Source organism: Mustelus asterias, chromosome 25 (genome assembly GCF_964213995.1).
Source record: "Mustelus asterias chromosome 25, sMusAst1.hap1.1, whole genome shotgun sequence".
NCBI lineage: Eukaryota > Metazoa > Chordata > Chondrichthyes > Carcharhiniformes > Triakidae > Mustelus > Mustelus asterias.
Genome location: NC_135825.1, coordinates 20,739,840 through 20,763,672, shown reverse-complemented (window position 1 = coordinate 20,763,672; position 23,833 = coordinate 20,739,840). Strand labels below are relative to the sequence as shown.

Below are 23,833 nucleotides of genomic sequence, written 5' to 3'. Positions count from 1 at the left end.
CACGGGCATTTGGCCTCTGATATTCGGGTAAGCGTTCTCCAAGGCAGCCTTCATGACACATGACGACGCAGAGTCGCTGAGCAGAAACCGATAGCCAAGTTCTGCACACACGAGGACAGCCTCAACCAGGATATTGGGTTCATGTCACACTATCTGTAATCCCCACAGCTTGCCTGGACCTGCAGAGTCTCACTGGTTGTCCTGTCTGGAGACAATACACATCTCTTTAGCCTGTCTTGATGCTCTCTCCACTCACATTGTTTGTATCTTAAAGACTTGATTAGCTGTAAGTATTCGCATTCCAACCATTATTCTGTAAATTGAGTTTGTGTCTTTATATGCTCTGTTTGTGAACAGAATTCCCACTCACCTGAAGAAGGGGCTTAAGGCTCCGAAAGCTTGTGTGGCTTTTGCTACCAAATAAATCTGTTGGACTTTAACCTGGTGTTGTGAGACTTCTTACTGTGTTTACCCCAGTCCAACGCCGGCATCTCCACATCATGTCTAATTTGTGTGCCCATTAATACTGAGCCTTGATAAATGAGCATAAATGCATGTGTTGCATGCCTATTCATGGCATATTTTATTTATAGCTGCATTTAAAAAGCTATTCTTTATGCCTTCAAATATTTGTCACAGCTATGAATTACTCTCAGCTCCCTGCTGAAGGGTTCAAGATCAATCCCTTGAAGTATAATTTTGCTATGCATAGTGCTCAACATGTTCTCTGGAAGTGGACACTTTCTCTTCTTTAAAGGATTAAATCCTTTAGGTTTTCAGACACTGCTTGAGGTATAAGGTGAAGCAGAACAAATCTGAAGCAAATGTCTGCTCATATTCCTGCTAATTTTTCAGATATAATGTTTCAAAAGTTACCAAGCTCCTAAGTTTAATTCATGTTTTGGATATTTATGTTTGGCCTTGCACTATTACAAAAGACAGAACTCATTCTGTATCACACAGAAGCGTCTAATTTTGAAGTAACCTGGAAAATGATTCAACCTGAAAAGATTGTGGGTTATAGATGAAATTTTCCCACAGCTGAGTCCAGATTTTGTGACCAAGCTTACTTGATTTACACAATTTTAAAAATTGTCAATCTTGTAATATCAGATCACCAGCCACTTTGCATCATGTGCAACTACCAGAGGTAATAAATGTCAATAAAGCGCATGCGTTAAACTGATGGAAACTTAATTTAAATGTTAAATTGGCATTGGCAATGTTCTCTGTGCCTTCTTTTATGCTGATGGAGACAGGACGCCCATTCATAATCACACCTATCTGAATTGGACATCTAAGGTCAAAGTGTAGAAAGGATCATGGTAAGCATAATATAATGCTAAAGAAAGTGCACTTCATTTCTCAACTGTTTTTCTTCATTTTATTTGCTATTTTCCTGTTGGTAAATGGGTTCTCCATGTAAATTATACCTACCTGAAGTTGTCTTCAGGGTCCCGGTCAGTAGAGTTGCACTACTTGGTGCTAGGATCCCTGTAGTAGAAGGCCCGAGCACCCAGTGACAATGTCCAACCTGTCCAAAATCGTTTTTTACTCATATTGTTGTGCTGACCTATGGGAATGGTGCTATAAAGGGCCAAGTGCTTCACATCTACCTTATGCAGCATTCACTTGACTTCAATGGTTTGACTGGGGCTGGGTGATGTACTGCACCATCACACACTCACAGACTCACGCTTGTACCTTGGATTTCTTCTGCCCATTGTTCCTCAACAAACTTTCCCTTTTTAAAAAACTTTCTCACGGCTTCAGGTTCCTTTCCAATGGCTTTCAAAATTCTTATTGCCCATTAATATTTCATTTAAATATCATCAGCGTGGAATTTTCCATTCTCTGTAAATGTCCAAATTAACATCTGGAATTATATTAATGAGCTAACCTTGGAAAGTTGTGCTAAATTTCAATTTAAAATGATAAATAAAATAGGTGTAGGGCTGCTCAGAAATGATGACTAAGAAAAACTCACAAGGAACGATGCTGAAACAGCAGGTACGTTCAATAGCTGAAGAGGTGACTAAACAGGAAATGACAATGTGTGGCGTATGAACAGTGAAATAGACCAGTTTAACTGAATAACCTCCTTTGTGCTTTAGTATCAATGCAAATCAGAGTAAAGGTTCAATGAAACTTTTATTTATTCATTCATTTTACGGAATGTGGGCGTTGCTGGCTGGGCAAGCATTTACTGCCCATCCCTAGCTGCTCCTCATTTCAGACAGCATTTGAGAGTCAACCACAGTGATGTGGAACTGGAGTCGCAGGTAGGCCAGGTCAGGTAAGGATGGCAGATTTCCTTCCCTAACGGACATTAGTGAACCAGATGGGTTTTAACAATTGACAAAGGTTTCATGGTCATCATTAGACTTTTAATTTCAATTTTCCATCGGAAAGTCTATTGGATAATCAGAAGCTTTTTCCCAGGGTGGAAAAGCCAATTACCAGGGGGCATAGGTTTAAGGTGTGAGGGGCAAGGCTTAAAAAGAGATGTATGAGGCAAGTTTTTTTTTACAAAGAGGGTGGTGGGTGCCTGGAACTTGCTGCCTGGGACGGTAGTGGAAACAGATATGATAGTGACTTCCAAAGGGATTTCTTGACAAATACATGAGTCAATGGGAATAGGGGCATATGGTCCCCGGAAGGGTAGGGTTTTTTTAGTTCAGACAGGCAGCATGGTCGGTGCAGGCATGGACCGAGGGACCTGTTCCTGTGCTGTAATTTTCTTTGTATTCAAATTTCACCATCTGCCATGGTGGAATTCGACCCAGAGACCCCAGAGCATTACCCAGAGTCTCTGGATTACTCGTCCAGTGACAATACTACTACACCACTGCCTTCCCATAATTAAAACACAGGAATATATTGCTTGAAGAAACCCAATGCATAGGTGCATAAAAAAGATAAAGAAGGTAGATCAGAGATATGACTGGAGAGACTAAATAAGTTACAAAGAACCCAAAGACAGGAAAGGAAGGTAGAAAAGTTGAGCCAACCTTTGTATTATTGACAGCTCCAAACGGTTGAGTGAAATAGATACTCAGAAAACATCCAATTCCTTATGAAAATTCATAAATGCCAATGTCACCCAATTCATTTGAAATTCTTGCAAACGATTTGTTTCTAAATATCTATACATCTATTTATTTACACAATGCTTGCTTTTGTGGAGTTCCACGTAGCTTGGTCCAAATTAATCATCTGGTATTAACAGTCATGCGAGTAGAACAAACTAATCAGCTCTGAGAATGAATTCAAAAATACAAAGGTCACTCTCGATCAGAACACGTTTAACCTAATAAACATTTTTTAATTCAATTTTTTAATATAATATTACTCTTTTCCCAAGCACCCAGGTGATTTTAAATAATTTCTTGGCATTTAAAAACCTCTCACCATATTCCCAACAATAAATGTTGCCAACCCCTCACATTCTCCACAATGAGATTAGCAAAAAACAAGGTGAAAAAAAAAGGCGAGAACAAAATAAACAAGCAATAAAATGAGTCAATTTACCGAGGGCGTCTCTTCATTTCAATGGCTCAACCATTAGTGATAGCAAGGTCCCACGCACCAACAGTTTCAAACATGAGCAACTTTTATGATATGGTGGTTCAATATAGAATCATAGAATCCCTACAGTGCGGAAGGAGGCCATTCAGTCCATTGAGTCTGCACCGACAACAATCCCACTCGGGCCATATCCCCAAAACCCCACATATTTACCCTGCTCATCCCTCTAAAAACACATCCTGGGACACTAAGGGGCAATTTACCATGGCCAATCAACCTAACCAGCACATCTTTGGAAACCGGAACAGCCGAAGGAAACCCACACAGACACGGGGAGAATGTGCAAACTCTACACAGACAGTGACTGAAGGCCGGAATTGAACCTGGGTTCCTGGTGCTGTGAGACAGCAGTGCTAACCACTGTGCCACCATGCTGCCCTATATATCTACCCTCCTCATTTGAGAACCACATGGAGTACAACAGCGATTGTACGGAAGTCTGGGCGCGTGCAGACACCACACACACGCACGCACACACAAACATGGACATGGGGAAAAGCGCACGCCCACCAAGGCGGGGGCACCCACACCCACAAATTATGAATTCTAAAATCTAAAGTACAGAACAACCATTTTCCAGTTCTTAGCATGCTTCCAAAACAGGCAGTACTAAGGTTGCTTTATGTTTAACCACTTGGAAAACACAATTAGCAACAAAGAAATCCCTGCTTCTAACACCAGTCTAAGCATAAAGGTCAACCAAAATAGACTGAGCGCTGGTTTTCAAGTTGTGCATTTGAAGGCTGATATTCTTGCCAAACAAATTTTATCAAAAATAAACTACCCATAACGTACATAACTAAGAAACAATGGGACAGAAATCTAGTCAGTGCAAACAATTAGCAGTAGCAGTTGCACTGCACGTTGAATTTTATGGACATTTGAAGTTTCCATCAGTCAATCATCAAAAAATTCAATGCTTATTTCAAACCATTTGGGACTGGTTAACAGTACTATCAACCTTGTGTCTCCTTAACTGATCATAGTGAACAATTGTTAATAAGCAGCGTCTGACCACAAAGTTTTTTTAAAAAATGTATTTATGGGAAGTTTATGGCATTGGCTGGGCCAGCATTTATTGCCCATCCTGAAGTGCCCTCCGTTTCAGAGAGTATTTGAGAGTTAACCACATTGATGTGGAGTCACATATAGGCCAGACCGGGTAATGACATTAGTGAATCAGATAAGTTTATGATTATGAATCATTGTCATCATTAGACTTTTATTTCAATCAAATTCAAATTTCACCATCTGCCCTGGAGGGATTTGAACCCAGGTCCCCGGATCGTGTCCTGGGTCTCTGGATTACGAGTCCAGTCACAATACCATTACCTTCCCTCAAGTATCAGCTGAAATATTTAATCTATTGTATCGTGAGGCGCAGGAAACAAGGGGGAAAGAAAGGAGGAGAGAAAGAGAGGAGTGGAAAAATAATAAAAAAGTATTTTCCCAAATCTCCAAATATTAATATTTAAAGGAATGACACTCCATGTTTGTCAAGTTAATTTTCAGTGCTGGAGAGATTGTTTGATAGAAAACAGAAAAAAGTCATTCAAACAGAAAACCATACAAAATCAATACAAATAATTAAAATTAACATTATGTCAAAGCAGCTTGTGTCTCTAGACTGGAGTATTTGGGAATTAGTGGACAGTGAGGCTGTCCTGAGCAAACACATCTGCTGTAGAAATCTCTCTGCCTCAGTCGTTCTGCTGGAGGGTGAGATGGAGACAGTCTGTTACAGAAGGGAGGGGACAAATAACTTTAAGCCAGAGGTCACAATGACTTGGACGTCTATTGTCAGTCCCTGTACTGCTGGATTAAAATTCTGGAACTCCATCCCCAACCTCATAAATATTCTTTAAGAGCTTTAAAGTGGTATTAGGGTGCATGACCCATTTTCAGCAAATGTAGACATTACCTGCATCTGAGCCGTAGATTTGTGCGTTTTCTTCTCTATTTTTATGACAGTAATTTGACCACACAGACTTTAAGGGCCCGATTTTACCATCAAGTTGCACCCGTTTTTGGGTGTGAAAATTTGGTAAAGTCGGGCTGGAGGTGAGTAGCGCGATCCGCGACCGCCTCCGCATCCGTTCCCCCTTTACCAAGCGTCTAAAATGGCCACAATCAGGACCGTGCCCAAAATGGGCACGATGGCAATTTAAATATATTTGCATACATTTAAATTGACTTAATGAGCTCGACGCTCAAACTTATTGCATTTCCCCCTTTACCACCGCGTTTGCCCGTCCAGATTCGGCGCGAAACAGACATGGTCCACAAAAGTCCGATTCGGGCACTCCAACTTCTGAGGAGGTAAGTTCAGAGCTTCTGGCAGCTCTCTGACTCAGATCGGTGGTGGGAGGGAGATGGGTCAGATCGTTCTTGGGTAAGGGGACGGGGGGGGGGGGGGGGGGGGGGGGGTGCGAGGTCAGGGGGAGGAGGGAGGCGGGTCAGATGGCTCTCTGGTTGGAGGGGGTGGGGAGAAGGGCTGGTCAGATTGCTCTCTGGTGGCCGGGGGGGAGGAAGGCGGGTCAGATGGCTCTCTGGTAGGAGAGGCGGAAGGGGGGTCCGCTGCCACTTTGTCTGCAATCGGTGGGGGGGGGGGGGGGGGGGGGGCGTGATCAGTCTGGGTAGCTGGGGGATGGGGGGGATAAGGGGGACAGTTATGCTGTGGGGATGGGGCAATGTTTGTGGGGGCCAGGGGGAGGCATTATCCAACCCGGGATCAATGTGGCAGGGGAGCACTTTTCTATTTTTTTTACTGCGCATGCGCACTTGAAGGCTCCGATCGGAGCTGCAGAGTTTTGGGCGCTTTCAGCCCTGCCCACAGGCATCTGCAGCGTTATTCAGAATCATTGCTTTTTTTCATGCAGAGTACATACGGGGATGCTGGAGAATAGGTCTAAAAGTAGGATCTGAAACATTCCCAGATTCAGCACTTAGAATCAAAATGGTAAAATCAGGCCCTCACAGTTCAAGATTGGTCACTTTTAGGGTGACTAGGGATCATTTTTATCCCCAATAATGTTGCCCAATAATTTTTTTTTAAAAAAAAGAAACATTATTTGGGAAGTACAATTTACATTGTCATTCAGGGCTTAACACACAGAAACTGTTAAGCTAGTTGAAGAAAAATACAGAATCTTTACCTGTGGCCGGTCACGATGAGTGTTCACTGCTTCTACATTTAAGTAAACTAGTTCCATTTTACAACCTGAAAGAAAAGAATGTTTCAAACATGAATACAAAAATTAAGTTGTATATTATGAAAACTCACTTATCAATGCTACAGTTATCAATGCTAATTGCTGAACCCATGAACAATGATTTGAATAAAATGACATTAAAACAAAACATTCCTTATATTAACTCCAAATCCTCAACAATTACAAGAAACATTAAAAAATAAGAGCGAGGGGAGGCCATTTACCCCTTTGAGCCTGCACCACCATTCATTATGATCATGGCTGATCATCCAACGCAATAGCCTGATCCAGCCTCCCCCCCTCCCCGCCATATCCTTTGATCTCCTTTAACCCAAGTGCTATATTTAACTGCTTCTTGAATTCATACAGGATGCGATCTTTCTGCCCCACTGCGCTGGTCGATTTGATTAGCATAGCGGGGAATTTAAATGGGAGGCAAAAAAGGCAAATTGTGCCTAGCGTCGGGCTGTTCGCGATCCTCCCAGGGCATTTTTGCTGATATCACTCTGCTGATTTAAGTATTAGTAACCGAATTTAAATTTTATTAGTGAGCCCGGGGCACAATAATCTGGGTTCAATTAACTTTCCGACCTCGCCGGTGGAAGTCTTCACCGGCGAGGATTACACTTGGTTCCCACCAATGGGGACCTGAAATGAGGGCCTTGCCAGTGGGATCAGAGGCCATTGAGGCCCCCTGGGTGGTCAAGGCAGGGGTGGACAGTGCCCCTTGTGCCAGCCTGGCACTGCCAAAGGGATGGGGCCTGAGGAGGCAGGCTTCACGGGGGTGGAGCCAGGCAGGGAAGGCAGGAGGTCGGTAGCAGGGGAGGGAAGGAGGTTACTCTGCATGAGGGTGGGGGTTGGTGGTGTGGCCAGTAATTGGTGGGGTGGGGGGAGGTGGCAGAAAATGTCCGTGGGGGTGGCGGTTGACGGATCTCCTATATACTGTGTACACTGAAGGATCTCTGCATCCTCCTCACAGCTCACTCTTCCACCCAGCATTATGTAATCTGCAAATTTGGAGATGTTACATTTAGTTCCCTCATCTAAATCATTAATATGTATAATGAATAGCTGGGGTCCCAGCAATGATCCCTGTGGTACCCCACAGGTCACTGCCTGTCATTTGGAGAAGACCTGTTTATTCCTACTCTGGTTCCTGTCTGCCAAGGTAGTTTTCTATCCATCTCAGTACACTATTCCGTGCACTTTTTTAAATTTTACACACCAATCTCTTATGTGGGACTTTGCTGAAAGCCTTATGAAAGTTCAAATAAATCACATCCATTGTTTCCCTTCTTTGAAGAATTCCAGTAGATTTGTAAAGCATGATTTCCCTTTCATAAATCCATACTGACTTTGTCTGACCCTGCCACTGTTTCAGATGTTTTGCTATACAATCTTTGATAATCTTCTAGAATTTTCCCCACTACCAACATCAGGCTGACTCATCTATAATTCCCTGTTTTCTCTCTACCTTCTTTTTTAAATAGTGGGGTTACATTAGCTACCCTCCAATCTATAGGAACTGTTCCAGAGTCTATAGAATCTTGGAAGATGACCACTAATGCATCCGCTATTTCTTGGGCCACTTCCTTAAGTACTCTGGGATGTAGATCATCAGGCTCTGTGGATTTATCTGCCTTCAACCCCATCAGTTTCCCCAACACCATTTCTCTACTAATACTGATTTCCTTCGGTTCCTCCCTCTCACTAAAGCCTGTGTCCCCCAACATTTCTGGTATCTTATTTGTGTCCTCCTTTGTGAAGGCAGAACCAAAGTATATTTTTAGTTGGTCAGCCATTTCTTTGTTCCCCATTAAAAATCCCCCTGTTTCTGACTGTAAGGGATCTACATTTGCCTTCATCAATCTTTTTCTCTTCATGTAAACAACAGAAGCTTTTACAGTCAGTTATGTTTCCCACAAGCTTATTATTGTACTTTATTTTCCTCTTCTTAAATCGGTCTCTTGAGCCTCTTTTGCTGAATTCTAAACTGCTCCAAATCCTCAGGTCTGTTGCTTTTTTTTGGCCAATTTGTATGCCTCTTCCTTGAATCTAATACTATTTCTAATTTTCCTTGAGAGTCATGATTTGACCACCTTTCCAGTTTTACTTTTGTGCCAGACTGGAATAAACAATTGCTGCAATTCACCCATGCGCTCCTTGAATGCTTGCCATTGCCTATCCACCGCCTTCCCTTTAAGTAACATTTCCTAATCTATCATAGCCAATCGTGCCTCATATTGTTGCAGTTTCCTTTATTAAGATTCAGGACCTTAATCTCAGAATCAACTATATCGCTCTCCACTTTGATTTAAAATTCTATCACGTTATGGCTGTTCATCCCCAAAGGGTCTCGGTCTCGCACAACTAGATTTCCAGTTATTCTTTTCGCATTACATAATGACCAGTCTAGAATCACCTGCTCTCTACTTGGTTCAATGCATTGGTCCAGAAAACCATCCCGTATACATTTATACCAATAACAACATACGAAAATAGCAAAGGGAGGAAAATGATAAAAACTTGACTCTAGCATGTTGCATCATTTAGTGCAACAGATTTCTATTCTGTTTTGTTCTTATATCTGGAAGTATGTTAATTTCCCAAATATAATACACAATTTTTAAAAAATATACCTGCAAGTTCAGGTGCATATTACACATGGCAACAAATTAATTATTTTGCATCCAGCATTAGAGAGTAATACCAAGGTGCACTAAATATTGGGAGAGACAGTTAGCACTAGAATAGAGAATCTTAAGTTCATAGGCAGAGTCAGTGTAAGGGAGAAAATAATGAAGTTTTAATCAGGGTACTACTACATGTATGTGAATACACAGACTATAGTAAATAAGATCAGAGAGCTTCAGGTGCAGACTGCCATGTGGAATTATGGTGTTGCGGTGATAACAGAGAACTGGCTCAAGGAGGGACTGGCATGGGTCTTAAATATCCCTGGGTACAATGTATTCAGGAAAGATAGGACAAGAAGAAGAGGAGGAAGGATGGTGACCTTGATTAATGTTGGCAGTGTTACAGAAAAAGGGTGCCCTATACGGTTCAAGGACTGAATTTTATTTGGCTAGAGCCAAGTAACAAAAAGGGTGCAATTACGTTGCTTGCTATAGTCTACAGGCAACCAATTCAGTTACAATAGGGGGCTTTAACTACCCGAACATAGAGTGGGATAGTGATAGTGTAAAGGGCAGAGAGGGGCAAGGTTTCCTCGAATGTGTTCAAGATAATTTTCTACAGAAGGATGTGTCCAGTCCAACAAGAAAGGAGGCAGTGCTAAACCTGCTTCTTGGAAATTAGAAGGGTCAGCTAGATCAAGTGTCAGTGGGAGAATATTTAGGAGACAAAAGTCACTGCATAATAAGGTTTAGGATGATAGTAGAAAAGGACAATACAATGAGCAGTCCAGAGTAAGAATAATTAACTGGAAGATAGCCAACTTCAATGAGGCAAGAACAGAGCCAAGCTGAATAGATCAGAATCAAATGTTGGCAAGAAAAACTGTAGCTGAACAGTGGGTTACCTTCAAAGAAGTAATCGTTCGGGCACAGTCAAGGTGTATTCTCTCAAAGGGGAAAGGTAGGGCAAACAAAGTCAAAGCTCTCTGGATGAAAAAAAGAGATATAAATACAGGTAAAGAAGAAAACACAAATGGGAACGAAGCTGGGGACAGAGGTTCAGAGGGGAGGTGAAGAAGCAAATAAGAGAAGGGAAGAGCAATTATGAGAGAAGATGGGTGTCAACATAAGGGTAATTCCAAAGACTTTGATAAGCATATAAACAGTAAAAGGGTGATAAGAGGTGTAGGGCTGATTAGGGACAAAAGGGGGATTTACACATGCTGAGGTGTTAAATTAATACTTTGCATTGGTCTTTATCAAAGAAGCAGATGCTACCCAGGCTCTGGTGCAGAGGAGGAAACTCTGTCACTAGAAGGGTTCAAAATTAATAATGAGGTAGTATTGGATAAACTGTCAGGACTTAAAAATTGACAAGGCACTGGGACCGGATGAGATGCATCCAACGATATTGAAGGAAGTCAGAGTAGAAGCTACAGGGGCACTAGCCATAATCTTTCAGTCTTCCCTAGATTCAGAAGAGGTGCCAGAGGATTGCAGAATAGCAAACATTATGCCCTTGTTTAGAAAGGTTGTATGGAAAAGTCCGGCCATTACAGGCCAGTCAGTTTAACTTCAGTGGTAAGGAAACTTACAGAAACAATTATTCCGGATAGAATTATTAGCCACTTGGAAAAATGTGGGTTAATCAGGAAGAACCAGCATGAATTTCTGAAGGGATGATTGTGTTCAACTAACTTGCTGGAGTTTTTTGAAGCGATTACAGAGAGTTGATGAGGGTAATGCTGTTCATGTGATGTACATGGACTTCCAAAAGGCATCTGATACAAAGCAGGCTTGTGAGAAAAGTTATAGAACCAGAGAAAAGTTACAGAACAGAAAGCAGCCATTCAGCCCATTGTGTCTGCACTGGCCAAAAGAGAGGAAAAATAAACTAGCTGCTCATTTTACTCCCATTTTCCAGTGCCTGGTCTGTAGCCTTGCAGATTACAGCACTTCAGGTGCAGATCTAAGTGTTTTTTAAATGAGTTGAACATTTCTGCCTCAACCATCAATTCGGGCAGTGAATTCCAGACATTCACCACCCTCTGGATGAAAAAGGTTTTCCTCATGTCCCCTCTAATCCTTCGATTAATCGCCTTAAACCATGCCCCCTGGGGACTGTATTTTATTTGGCGAGAGCTAAGTAACAAAAAGGGTGCAATTATGTTGCTTGCCATAGTCTACAGGCAATCAATTCAGTTACAGTAGGGGACTTTAACCACCTGAATATAGAGTGGGATAGTGATAGTGTAAAGGGCAGAGAGGGGCAAGGTTTCCTCGAATGTCTTCAAGAGAATTTTCTACAGCAGTATGTGTCCAGTCCAACAAGAAAGGAGGCAGTGCTCGACCTGCTTCTTGGAAATTAGATGGGTCAGCTAGATCAAGTGTCAGTGGGAGAATATTTAGGAGACAAAAGTCACTGCATAATAAGGTTTAGGATGATAGTAGAAAAGGACAATGAGCAGTCCAGAGTAAGAATAATTAACTGGGAGATAGCCAACTTCAATGAGGCTGGTCTTTCCAGCCTACCTTATCTAAGCTCCTCAATTTTGTACACCTCAATTAGGTCACCCCTCAGTTTGAACGAAAACAAACTTAGCCTATTCCATCTTGACCATGAAACCACTGTCGACTGTTGTAAAATCACATCTGAAGTAATGTTAGGGAGCATTTATTTATCCCCTGTAACAGTTTATTAAAGCATGTGGCAAGAAAGGATTATGCATAGTCCTTCAGAAAGTAACTGAATAAACAATTTCATCAGAAAGGGGCTTCCAGTTATAGTTGCATGTTAATTGGGATTTAAAAGATTTAACAGCTTACTGCAAAAACTTGGAACTTTTAGTGATCGTCTTAGGGAGTTGCAATTAAATTTCCCCCCACGTTTTCCCTAAATTGGGCTCAGGTTTGATATGGTGGTCTTTCTTTGACCTTCTGTAGGAAATGTTCGGTATGGCTGCAACATGTGGATAGGCATCCTTGATGGATCAGATGTTCCCTACACCATCTCTCCCAATAACAGCAACAACTTGCATTCAAATTGCACCTTTACTGTGATAAAATGATAAAATGAAACAAACATCGAGAGCAAGGAAGATAGTGGAACCATGGCCAAACGCATGGTCAAGGATGATTGTCGGTAGTAAGGAGTGTTATAAAAAGAGAATATGAAGAGGTTTGGCAAAAGGAAATGTCAGAGCTTCCCGCCCTCGGCATCTGTGATATGGTCACCAATAGTGGGGTGAAGGAAAAGACCTTGAATAATAGGCTCGAGCTGGAGAAACACAGAATTCCTAGAGTTAGTAGGGCTGGAAGAGTTTGAAAAGATGGGGAGGGGTTAGACCATTGAAGAATTTGAGCACAAGAATGAGAATTGTAAAATCGCATTCTTCCTTTTGCATGAATACCTGAGTTTGCAACTCATACCAAGCAGCCTATAACTTTACGATATGGTTAGTGTGCAAAGGCTGTGTTAAAAGAATGCTGGAGAATCAACATGATGTGCCAGAGCAGTAGGATTGCAAATGATCATCAGGATTCCTCAGCTGAAATGTTCCCGATTTGAAGGAACTGAACAGGAGTCAGGTGCATGTCTCAATGGAAGTGGAAAAAGAAATCACAATTTCACCCTAGGTGTTCTTGCACACACTCTGCTGGCCAATTGCAGAATTGCACTGGCAATGGCTCGGAAGTAGGTGACTGCCAGCCTTCTCAGCTGGTGACCATTTGTTTTGCCAGAGAACTAACTCAAAGGAGAAAGGGAGAGGAGCATAATTTCTTTCCAAAAGTATGAACAGGACTAAAGTTAGAAATCTGAGATCCTGTAACTGTACACTTCCACCCATTATGCCCCACCCCACCCTTTCAAATTTGGTCGTCCTTCTATTACGACGGCGCAAAAGCCATTTATTAGATGTTGCTGTATGTGTGGTTGTACTGTGCAAAAATATAGGACAAAATGAATGTCCAAATTCTGGTGCATAAACATAAAAAGTGCTTCTGCATTTTGTCCAACTGCAGGAAATAAAACAGGTAACAGTAAGCAGGTGAATATAAAGCAGTGACATGGCTGATGGGGGACATATCTTTCTCTCTCTATTTCCAGAAATGTTACATCTTCTGGAAATGGAAAAATACACACATTCCACAGATATCATTTACTTCATTAAATACTTTCAGTTGCATTTCCTGAAATCTGAAAAATATTGTGAGCACCTTGTAAAATTGTGTTTCAAATGTGTCTTCGTTTTTCTGGATTTTTTTAAAGTATAAATTTAAGAAAGAATATCCTGGAATGATTTTTTAAAATTCACTCAACTTTAACAAGTTCAGCATCTGATTTACCTTGCCCTGTGCTCAGTGTTAATAGAAGAGATTTGAATGATGATAGTAAAGCGTGTGATTACTGACCATAGGCAACAGGTGTTAGTTTTAAGACAGTATGCAGAGGGCACTTCAGGTATGGCAATTCGTCTGTAATGAAAAAATAGAAAATATTAAACCACTGAAGAGAAAGTTGGTCTTGTTCATGATAATATCCATTTCATCATCATTACACACCGAATTAAAGCAACATCATTCAATTCTGCCACATTTTTCATTTTAAAAGACTCATTTAGCAATGTTAGGGATAAGAGTGAAGAATGATACACTTTCAATTTTGTCGCTTGTCAGCACCGAGTATTCACATCAGGACTTTGCACGGCCTTATATTAGTGTGGAAACATAGTCAAAACAGAGTTGGAATGGGCAGGTTGGCAGGCTGGAGTTAATGGGGTAAGTACTTGCAGCTCAATTATTTATAATCTGGAGTGGTAACTTGGATGCAGGAACTGAGCGTGGTATGTGAGGGTTTGCTGATGTTGCAAGGTTGGGTAAGGGAGCAATCTTTAGCGGAAGACGTGGTGGGAGACGTGGGATGTTGGGGAGATGTGGACAGGTTGATTGAGTGGCTAAGAGCATCGCAGATGAGTATAACATGAGGTGGTGTGAAGTTATCCACATGGAAGAAAAAAATAGAAAAGCAGATAAGACTGGAAAATGTTGGTGATCACAGGGATCTGGATATTATTATGCACAAGTCACAGACAGTTGACAGGCAGATTCGGCAAGCAATGGAGAGGGCATATAGCACGTTAGCCCTTGTTACAGGGGAGTTTGGAATGTTGGAAGTGAAGAAGTCTTGCTGTAGTTCTCTAGAGTTTTGGTGAAACGACACCTGGAGTACTGTGCAGAAGTTTTGGTCACCTTACCCAGGGAGGGATGCGCTTGCCTTGGAGGAAATGCAATGAAGGTTCACTGGACTAATTTCTGGGATGAGGGGACTATCCTGTGAGGGAAGAGTGAGTAGATTAAATCTATATCCTCTAGAAGACTGAGAGGTGATCTCATTGAAACACATGCAATTTGTGTCTGGGCTTGGTAGGTTTTATGCTGGGAGGGGTTTATGTTCCCTGGCTGCAGGGTTTACAATTTGTGGCTACAGCCTCAGAATAAGGGATTAGCCATTTAAAACTGAGATGAGGACATGTTTTTCCACTCAGATGGTTGTGGAGTTCTCTATCCCAGAAAGTTGTGGATGCTTAACTACATTCAGGGCAGGGATCAATAGATAATTGGGTAGCAGGGGTGGATGTTGGAGCTGAGGTAGAAGGTCAACCACATTTGTACTGACTGATGGAGCAGGTTTGAAGGGCCAAATAGCCTATTCTTCCTATGTAAATTATGGAACTTCTCTCCCTTTATATTACTTCGGATTCTGGGTTTATCTCTCCAAGGGCTGAATATGTTTGACCTACTCAAACAATAAGAGTGAATACTGTAAGCGGTTTGGGAGGGCTCTTTCACTTCATCTTCCCTCACCAGAAATATTAATTCTTCAGGAGCTCACCTCAGCGCACATTTGCGAAATTGAAGGTCATGTAATCTTACCTGGCTATTTAAAGAAAAGTCTGCGTAAGTAACCAAATTCTAATCTCAGGTCTGTTAAAAGTGTGATAGAGGACAGCAAGTCTATGCAGTCAGCTGCTGAACAATAGAAAAGAGGGAAATCCAGGTACAATCCACTTTCTGTTTTGAATTAGTTGATATTTCAGCTGAAGTGGGTCACCACTGCTCTTGGATTTGGTGGGGAAATCACCATTTCTGATTGCTATGTGTTCTTTATTAATGTTACATGGTCGAATAAGTTGCTGATATTCACTGGCTAAGCTCACATGAGTAATGACCACTTGCACAAATCAAGAAGGGGTAGCTGCGGAAGTACCTTTCAGCAGAAAGTCAACAGTACAGGAGAGGAAAGAAAAATGTTGAAGAGAAATTAAACAACAGGAGTTAATCTTAGTCAGGGTGGTGTGGGACAATTAATCAAATTTCCCATTCTTCATCACTATATGAATCTGGTTGAAAGGTGCATGTCCACATATAGGATTAAATTCAGCTGCAAGCTTTCACTGTTCAACAACAGGTAATACACATTGTTGAGGATCTGTTTTTAAATGAAGAATGGTCAATTTGTATTCAAGAAACCACTTCATTGTGAATCAGTGCCATTGAGAAAGTTTTGAGGAAAACAAAGTCAGGGAGGAGAAAGGAAAAGTCTAAATGGGATAGAACTGTTCACTTTCTTAGTGTTGTACCTGCTCCCTTATCCATAAAGTAAGCGATGAGGCACCTCATGACAGCCTGGTGTGCAATAACGAGAACATTTCCCTGTCTCTCCAACTCCATGATGACAGGTTCCACCCGTTGGACCAAATCCTGGTAGGACTAAACAAAAAAGCAGGTGGGTTACAAATGGACAACACTGTACTATTTCTTTTCAAATATATACTTTTGAATTTAGAAATAAAGAAAACAAAAGAAGTTTGAAGTGCTTTGGGTGTGGTTCAGATAACATAAAAATACAATGTGTCTAACAATTACTGCAACATTAACATATAACCCATTTTTTAAAAATGAAGGTGCTAAAAATTATCACAGAATAAAACACAAATATTGTGGACTATTGGTGAACTTTGTGAACAACAATGCTCCAGTCTCACCAAGATTACAAGAATGATTTTGAGTCCACGTTAGTGGTCTGCAGATTGTTCACACAGGTGGAAAATCTGCAGAGAATCAGGAAATGCGATTCTCTCCGGAGAGATTGCATTTCCCAATTTTCCACACCCTTCATTGGTGACATCATGCGGTTCATGCCCACAAAGGACAAAAAAGTCATTTGAATGGATTTAACTACATTTTAATGTGATTATCCAGCCCAGCTCCCCGCCACATGCTCACCCCTCACTGAATATTGACACCTCGTCAAAGTGATATGATGTCAGCGAGTTTTGAAAGACGAGATTCAGTCAAGGGGATCCCCCCCCAGGTAAATATAGCCCTGTGAGGAGAGGGATATGGTCAGGCACCTCCATGGTGTTGGGGAGTTGGGGGAGGAGTTCCATTTCAGTTTTGGTCGGACCGCCCTTTAAAGATGGTGCCCCAATTTCTGTGGAGTATGTTGAAGCAAGTGAACAGAGTATGTGGAGCCATATTTTCTAATCAAGTTAGGGTCATTAGAACAAATCAAAATGCGATATAATTTGGATACTTAAAGTAAAAAAAGTAAAAGTAAAGTTTATTTACTAGTCACAAGTGAGGCTTACATTAACACTGTAATGAAGTTACTGTGAAATTCCCCTAGTCGCCACAGTCCGATGCCTGTTCGGGTCAATGCACCTAACCAGCACATCTTTCCGAATATGGGAGGAAACCGGAACACCCGGAGGAAACCCACGTAGACATGGGAAGAACGTGCACACTCCACACTGTGACCCAAGCCAGGAATCGAACCCGGGTCCCTGACGCTGTGAGGCAGCAGTGCTAACCACTATGCTATCGTGCCGCCCTAGTATGTAACTTTAAATGAGTGAGGACACCGATTTTAATATATTAAAATCTTATGCCTGCCAATTTTCGATTACAATCCATATACCCACATTTATGATGGAATGTCATGTGAATTTGTTACGCAATGATTACATTCTCTTGCCATTCAAGGCAATGCAGTCATTTTTAATGGAAAGGAAAGTAAGTACATATTGCATGACCTTGAAACTGAGACCGGGTTACATCTGTGTAGTCTGGACTAATTGTTTTCAGTAGCTAACTGCACGTCACCTGAACATTTCAGGAATCTGGACTCCCTCCAAATAAGACTATGGAACATCAACTGTTTTTTTTTTTAAATAGCTGCAGTTTGTAGTTTTAATATAGACAATTACAACAGGAGAATTCAACCTCATTGTTGATGAGGGTCATCAACATGACATGATAGAATTTGCAACTGAACTGCAAAATGTTGAGGAATAGGAAAAAAGCAGATCTTAATTTTAAAATTATCACAATACCAAATGGCCTGTTGAATTTGCCATGTAAATGTATAAAATAAGACTATACCTAACAAATAAGAAGACTGCATAATATAACATATTAAAGTATTTGTTTTAATTAAAAGTCAAGCAAATTGCTCCTATTTTAGTGCTTTTGCTGCCACCTAGTGAGTGAATTTATGCCTGGTCTAACATAAAAACAGAAAATGCGGAGAGTGGTGGGGACCATTAATAGCACTACACTCATGCTCTATGATTTAAAAAAGACTTCAGATTTCTGTAAAACAATCACTGCTGAAATTGTTGTTGTGTATGTAAAACACAAATTGTGAAAGAACTTAGTTCACGTTTATTAATTCACTCTTATGGGACATGAATCTACTGGAGGTGCTGATGTTCAAAGAAACATTGGGCCTGATTTTACCATTTTGAGTCTAAGTGCCGAATCTGGGCACCAAATAGATCCACGCCTGGAATCCTCTTTCCAGCGCGCCTATACGCATTTTGCCAGCTCCGGTCCGACTCGCGCTGTGGGCGGGGCTTACCGCTGGTGGACTGATCGGAGCTCTGAACTGCGCATGTGCAGTTCGAAAAAAATCTGAGCGCGCGCCCGGGCGAGAAAGGAAAAAAAAGCAGAAAGCAGGGCTCTCTGACAATCATCCTCTGATTGGTGGGGGAGGGGGTGGGACCCAGATCAGGGGGTGGGGTCCCCGCTGCCAGTCTGCGGCCGATCCCTCCTCCTGGAGTGGGTGCGTGGCCATGCCATCCCACAAAACCTTCAGGATGAAGCGATCCCTCGCTAAGATGATGAAGCAGAACCGGCCGATTCCACAGTGGATCCGCATGAAAACCGGCTACAAGATCAGTACAAGTCCAAGAGGAGACACTGGAGAAGGACCAAGCTGGGCCTGTAAAGGGATACACCACTACTGGTACACTACCAGCCACAGATTACTTTTCCCTGCAGGGGCAAGTAAGCGGGAGAGCGGGTGTCGGTAAAGCCGCGATCTGCTCGGAATCGCGTGCAGATCGCGGTACAGGCCCGACGCCCAACTTTACCGCGATTTTGGTAAAATCGGGCCCATTGTGTGCTTGTACAAGAAATGCAGAAAGTTAGCATGCAAGTGGCATATTGGCCTTTATCGCAAGAGGTTTGGAGTACAAAGAGGACTTGCTACAATTGCACAGGGTTCTGGCGAAACCACATCTGGAATACTGTGTACAGTTTTGGTCACCACATTTAAGAAAGGATTTACTTGCATTGGAGGCAGTAGTGATGGTTCACTAGATTGGTCCCTGGGTTGAAGGGATTGGTTCTACGATGAAAGGCTGAATAAACTGGGCTTATATTCTCTTGAGGTTCAGAAGAATGATCGACAATCTAATTGAAACCAAGAAAACTCTAAGGGTGCTCGATTGGGTAGATGCCGAGAAATTGTTTTCCCTGGTCAGGGTGTCTAAAACACAGGGACAGAGTCTCGGGATTAGCACTGAAGTGGGGAGAAACTACTTCAAAGGGCTCTGTATCTTTGGAATTCCCTACTTCAGTGGGCTGTGGATACTCCATCGTTGAATACATTTAAGGTTGGGATAGACAGATTTTTGGTCTCTCAGCGAATGAGGAGATATAGGGTGCAGCTGGGAAAATGGAGTTGAAACCTAAGATCAGTCCACTCCTGCTCTTCCACACAAAATGTTGAACACCGAAAATATTCCTGCTCTCATACCTCTCCACCTGGGTAACGGTAATGGTACTTGTCCTGGTCTCGCAGAGCAAATTCATCTGGATATCGGTCCTGAATTTCACTGTAAGTCAACTCTTCACAAACACCCTTCAAAATGAGATGAAGCACATTTATTAAAGATGCTAAAACCGTGACACAGAAAAATATGAAATACCATGGAATTTTTACAGCTTCCAAATTTTATAATTAGATTTTGTTAGCATACAAAAACATTCTTTGCCCTACAATGGAAGATAGGAAAATGCAAAAAAAATGTACCTGAAATAGCTACTTTTAAAAATATTTAGGAATTTTTAGAAATTGACAACTGCAGTTATAAGCAGTTTTCCTTCCAATTCCTTTTCAATTTTATATTAAGGAAAAATGGCTACTTTATTAAATGATTTGAACAGTTGCATTATTCCTTCATACTCACTGCATCAATCTCATTGAGGATTTTCCACTGTTCGTAAGGAACCCCCAATGCCTCTGCTGTTTGAATTGTTCGCCTTAGCTGGCTAGTCCAAACTTTCAGGTCTGGAATTTTCTGCTCTTCAACAAACTGGCGCAAGGCTTCAGCGTACTGTAAAGAAAACATGACAATGCACCACTTACTAATCAGTACCATTTATTTCAAAAATCTACAAACATTATTCAAATATAATACCAATGAGTGGTACTTGTCCACTGATTGGTATTATATTATATTAAAATAAAAACTGACTTCATTAATCAATGGAAGTCAGTTTTTATTTTACTGACCCAAGCTAGAATATGAGCTTGCAAGGTGCAAACATGATGCTGGTATGTATGTTTACAGACAAACCCTCTTAAGTTTGCAAAAGAGACACAATAGAAAATGATTTGTATTATCTTCAGTGTGCGCAACTATTTAGAACTTCGTTGCAAACAGTGAGACTCCCCTATGCATTTTTGGGCAAATCAGGACTTTGCAATGTGAGACCTTTCAGTACCTGTTTCCCTCGAGGAGATAACCCTGAATCACCGCCGAGCCTCCCAACACTGTTGTATTCACTCTCGCCATGCCGGCTCAGGTAGATAGTACGTGGATAGACATGAATGTTCATCAAGTAATAAACTATTTTGCTCTGAATATAATCCTGGACTCTGTTCACCAGAAACCGACGACCAACATTAATTACTTTAATGAAGGACAAATCCCTGAAGTTAAGAAAGCATAATGATAGAAGTTAAACATTAACAACATGGCAATGTAAATAAGCTTTTATTTTCAATTTCACCAGGTAAGAGAAGTGGAAACTAAAAATGAACACGGACAACATAGCAAACCAAGAAACAAACCAGACTTCAGTGATACAATACAATCACAGCAACCTTCTTCATACTTAACTTAATATAGCACCATGGTTCAGTGATGCAACAGAGACTGTTGAACCTCCCATAGTGATTTGGGATCCATTGTGCGTTCAATTCTGGCATTCCTATTTTACAGATGGTTGCTGTTATGAGTCAAGATTTTTTACATATTCCAATTAAGTTGAAAATGATCACTATCATATTTAGCTTTACAGAAGCAATATCTTTAAACAAATATTTTAACAGTCATCTACTTTTACATGCTGTAAATTCAGCACTGGATATGATGATAGAAAAGATGGGTAGATCGATGTCTTTGCAACCATGTTTAAGAAGACGAATTTGAAAAAGATAGTGGTCCAAGCAGAGGTGGTAGAGTTAATGGATGGAGTGAAAATTGAGAGGCAGGAGGTATTACAAAAGCTGGCTGCTTAGATTGGATAAGTCATTTGCTCTGCTGGCTTGCATCCCAGATTACTAAATGGGGATGGAGACAGCAGAAAGGCTTGCCATAACCTGCCAATCTTTTCTTGGTATTGGGAAACATACCAGAGGTTTGGCAAGCAGCAAATTTGACACCAATATTCAAGGAAGGGTGGAAGGACAGTCCTGGCAACTACCTAGTTTTGAGTGAATGATTCAGAACAGCAATTGTTGCAGTGTGCAGGGAAATGCTGTTTTTTTCTGTTAACCACCAGAGAAAAAGCTGGGTAAGTATATTCACTCTTGCAGCAACTTAAAAGACGTTGGGAAGTTTTGCCATGGAGAGGCTGGGAGAAGTAATCACCAGAGTACCACTGAAAGTCGGTTCAGGAATTTTCAAAGGACAAGGGGAGAGAACCTTCAATGGTCAACGGATGTTATGGCTTGGTGAAAAGGGCAGACATAAACCCACTGGAAGCCTGGAGTGACTGTGGATTGTTTTCTACAAAGACTGTAACCCTGTGGAGAATGTAAAATATATTTGTGACATGGAATTATAGGTCACGTTAAGACATTAGTAATGGTTATCTTTCCTGTGGTTTGGAGTATTAGTTACCTAAGTAATGTCTAGTCTGAAAACTTGAAATCTTGTAATGCGATCCCTTTAAGCTGGTCATTGGGAATTCAAATTATTTTTTAATAGTTATTAGTTCTCTGTGGGGATTGCAACAGTGAGGGGTCTTTAAGAGCATGAAGGATTTTAGCTACAAGATTAGGTTGCAGAAGCTGGGGTCTCCTTGGAGCGAAGGAGATCAAGGGGAGATTTGATGGAAAAGTATAGGATTATGACAGGTTTGAGTAAGGAAGACAATGATAAGATGTTCAATTAGCTGAACTAGGGGGACACAGATTTAAAGTTTTGGCAAGAGATACAGAGGGAATGTGAGAAAGAACATTTTTACAGAAGTGGTAATAACCTGGAACTCATTTGCCCACAAGTGGAACTGGAAACAATGAACGATTTTGAAAAGAAATTGAATGGGCACTTGCTTCGTCTTAATGAATTGCTTCATTCTGTGTACAACTAACTCTATGACTTATACACTGAACAATGGGCCGATCTTCAGTTTAGTCACTGATGACGTTTAAATGCTCATTTTAAAAACTTACTTGTCATAATTGTCAGGGTCCAATGCTTCATAGGTGATTTTATAACATTCAATTCGTTTGAGGAAATCATCCATAATACGATCTTCTTCACATTCCGCATAGTCTGGACTTGATACCTTCACCTCCTGTGCATAATATGTGAGATAGGTCTTATATAAGCTATGCTAAACACAGCTTAGATACACAACAAGGAGTTTCTTAACTCGAACATTCTGCTGGTAGGCAAAGAAGTTGTCTCAATAAATGTTTAGAATGACATCACCCGGATAGGGCCAAATGCCTGTATAATCAGATATGATATATCATCTGAGCAAAATCAAGTTATTAGCTGTAATTCTGATTTACTGCAAGCACAACCTCACCATTCAGGAACAACAACCCCTTCCATTGTGATCTTTGAAAAAAAATATCTACATTTGAAAAAAAAATGACTGCATTGCTGCCGTGGAGTGTGAAATCAGGCTCCCTCTGCCAGCTCTGCATATTCCAGAGTCGTCCCACTGCAAATGGGTAGGTTTGTGCTTAATTAAGCACGCAAGCTGCTCCAGAGACCCTTAACTTCAGGCTCCAAGCTGGTTTGGGGGAGGGGAGGGGGGGGAACCTTCCTGCAGAACATGTTCATAGGCCTGGATGATTCCTTAGCAGTTTTGCCCTGCTATTTTCAGTAAACCTACTTTGGAATACTATTGTAATTGATACCACCAAAGGAACACAACAGCATGAAAAACTATATTATTGAGTCCTCCATGATGACAAAACGAACGACTTCATGGTTTTGCTTTAAAGTGTCAATTTTATGGAGTCAATTTCGCGTACAAGAGGAAATAACTTAAACCAAACACTCCCTTTGCCTTTAATAAGCGCAACAGCATTAAAAGAACTATGTAGTAACACCATTTCAGTACTGGTTAGTTACTGCGAGAACAAACAAGGTGGGATTTCCCATTGTCTCTTTGCAGATCTTTCAGGAATTATCATTTTGGCTGACTTTGCAAAACATGTTTTCCCTTTATCACAGAAACATAGAAATAAAAGCAGGAGTAGGCTACCCAGCACTTTGAGCCTGTTCCACCATTCAGTATGATCATGGTTGATCCAACTCTCAATAGCCTGATCCCATCTTCCCTCCAAATCCTTTGATCCCTTTTGCCCCAAGAGCTATATCTAACTCCTTCTTGAAAACATATAATATCTTGGCCTCAACTGCTTTCTGTGGTAATGAATTCCAAAGGCTTACTACTCTCTGGATGAAGAAATTTCTCCTCATCTCAGTCCTAAGTGGTTTACCCTGTATCCTTAGACTGTGATCCCTAGTTCTGGACTCCCACACCATCCTTCCTGCATCTACCCTATCTATAGGTTAC

The 23,833-nt window shown here is 41.3% G+C and overlaps 1 protein-coding gene across 1 annotated transcript in view; it reads right to left on the bottom strand.

Moving 5' to 3' along the window:
- The window catches only part of LOC144511849 (6-phosphofructo-2-kinase/fructose-2,6-bisphosphatase 2-like), a 63,358-nt gene that overhangs the window by 6,101 nt on the left and 33,424 nt on the right, over positions 1-23,833 (bottom strand). Inside the window, exons 7-13 of the mRNA XM_078242222.1 lie at positions 22,470-22,594; positions 20,513-20,720; positions 19,975-20,121; positions 19,542-19,646; positions 16,078-16,207; positions 13,850-13,912; positions 6,744-6,808 (exon numbers count right to left, since the gene is read on the bottom strand). Of these exons, the coding sequence (XP_078098348.1) occupies positions 6,744-6,808; positions 13,850-13,912; positions 16,078-16,207; positions 19,542-19,646; positions 19,975-20,121; positions 20,513-20,720; positions 22,470-22,594 (843 nt within the window). The remainder of the gene's footprint in view (positions 1-6,743; positions 6,809-13,849; positions 13,913-16,077; positions 16,208-19,541; positions 19,647-19,974; positions 20,122-20,512; positions 20,721-22,469; positions 22,595-23,833) is intronic.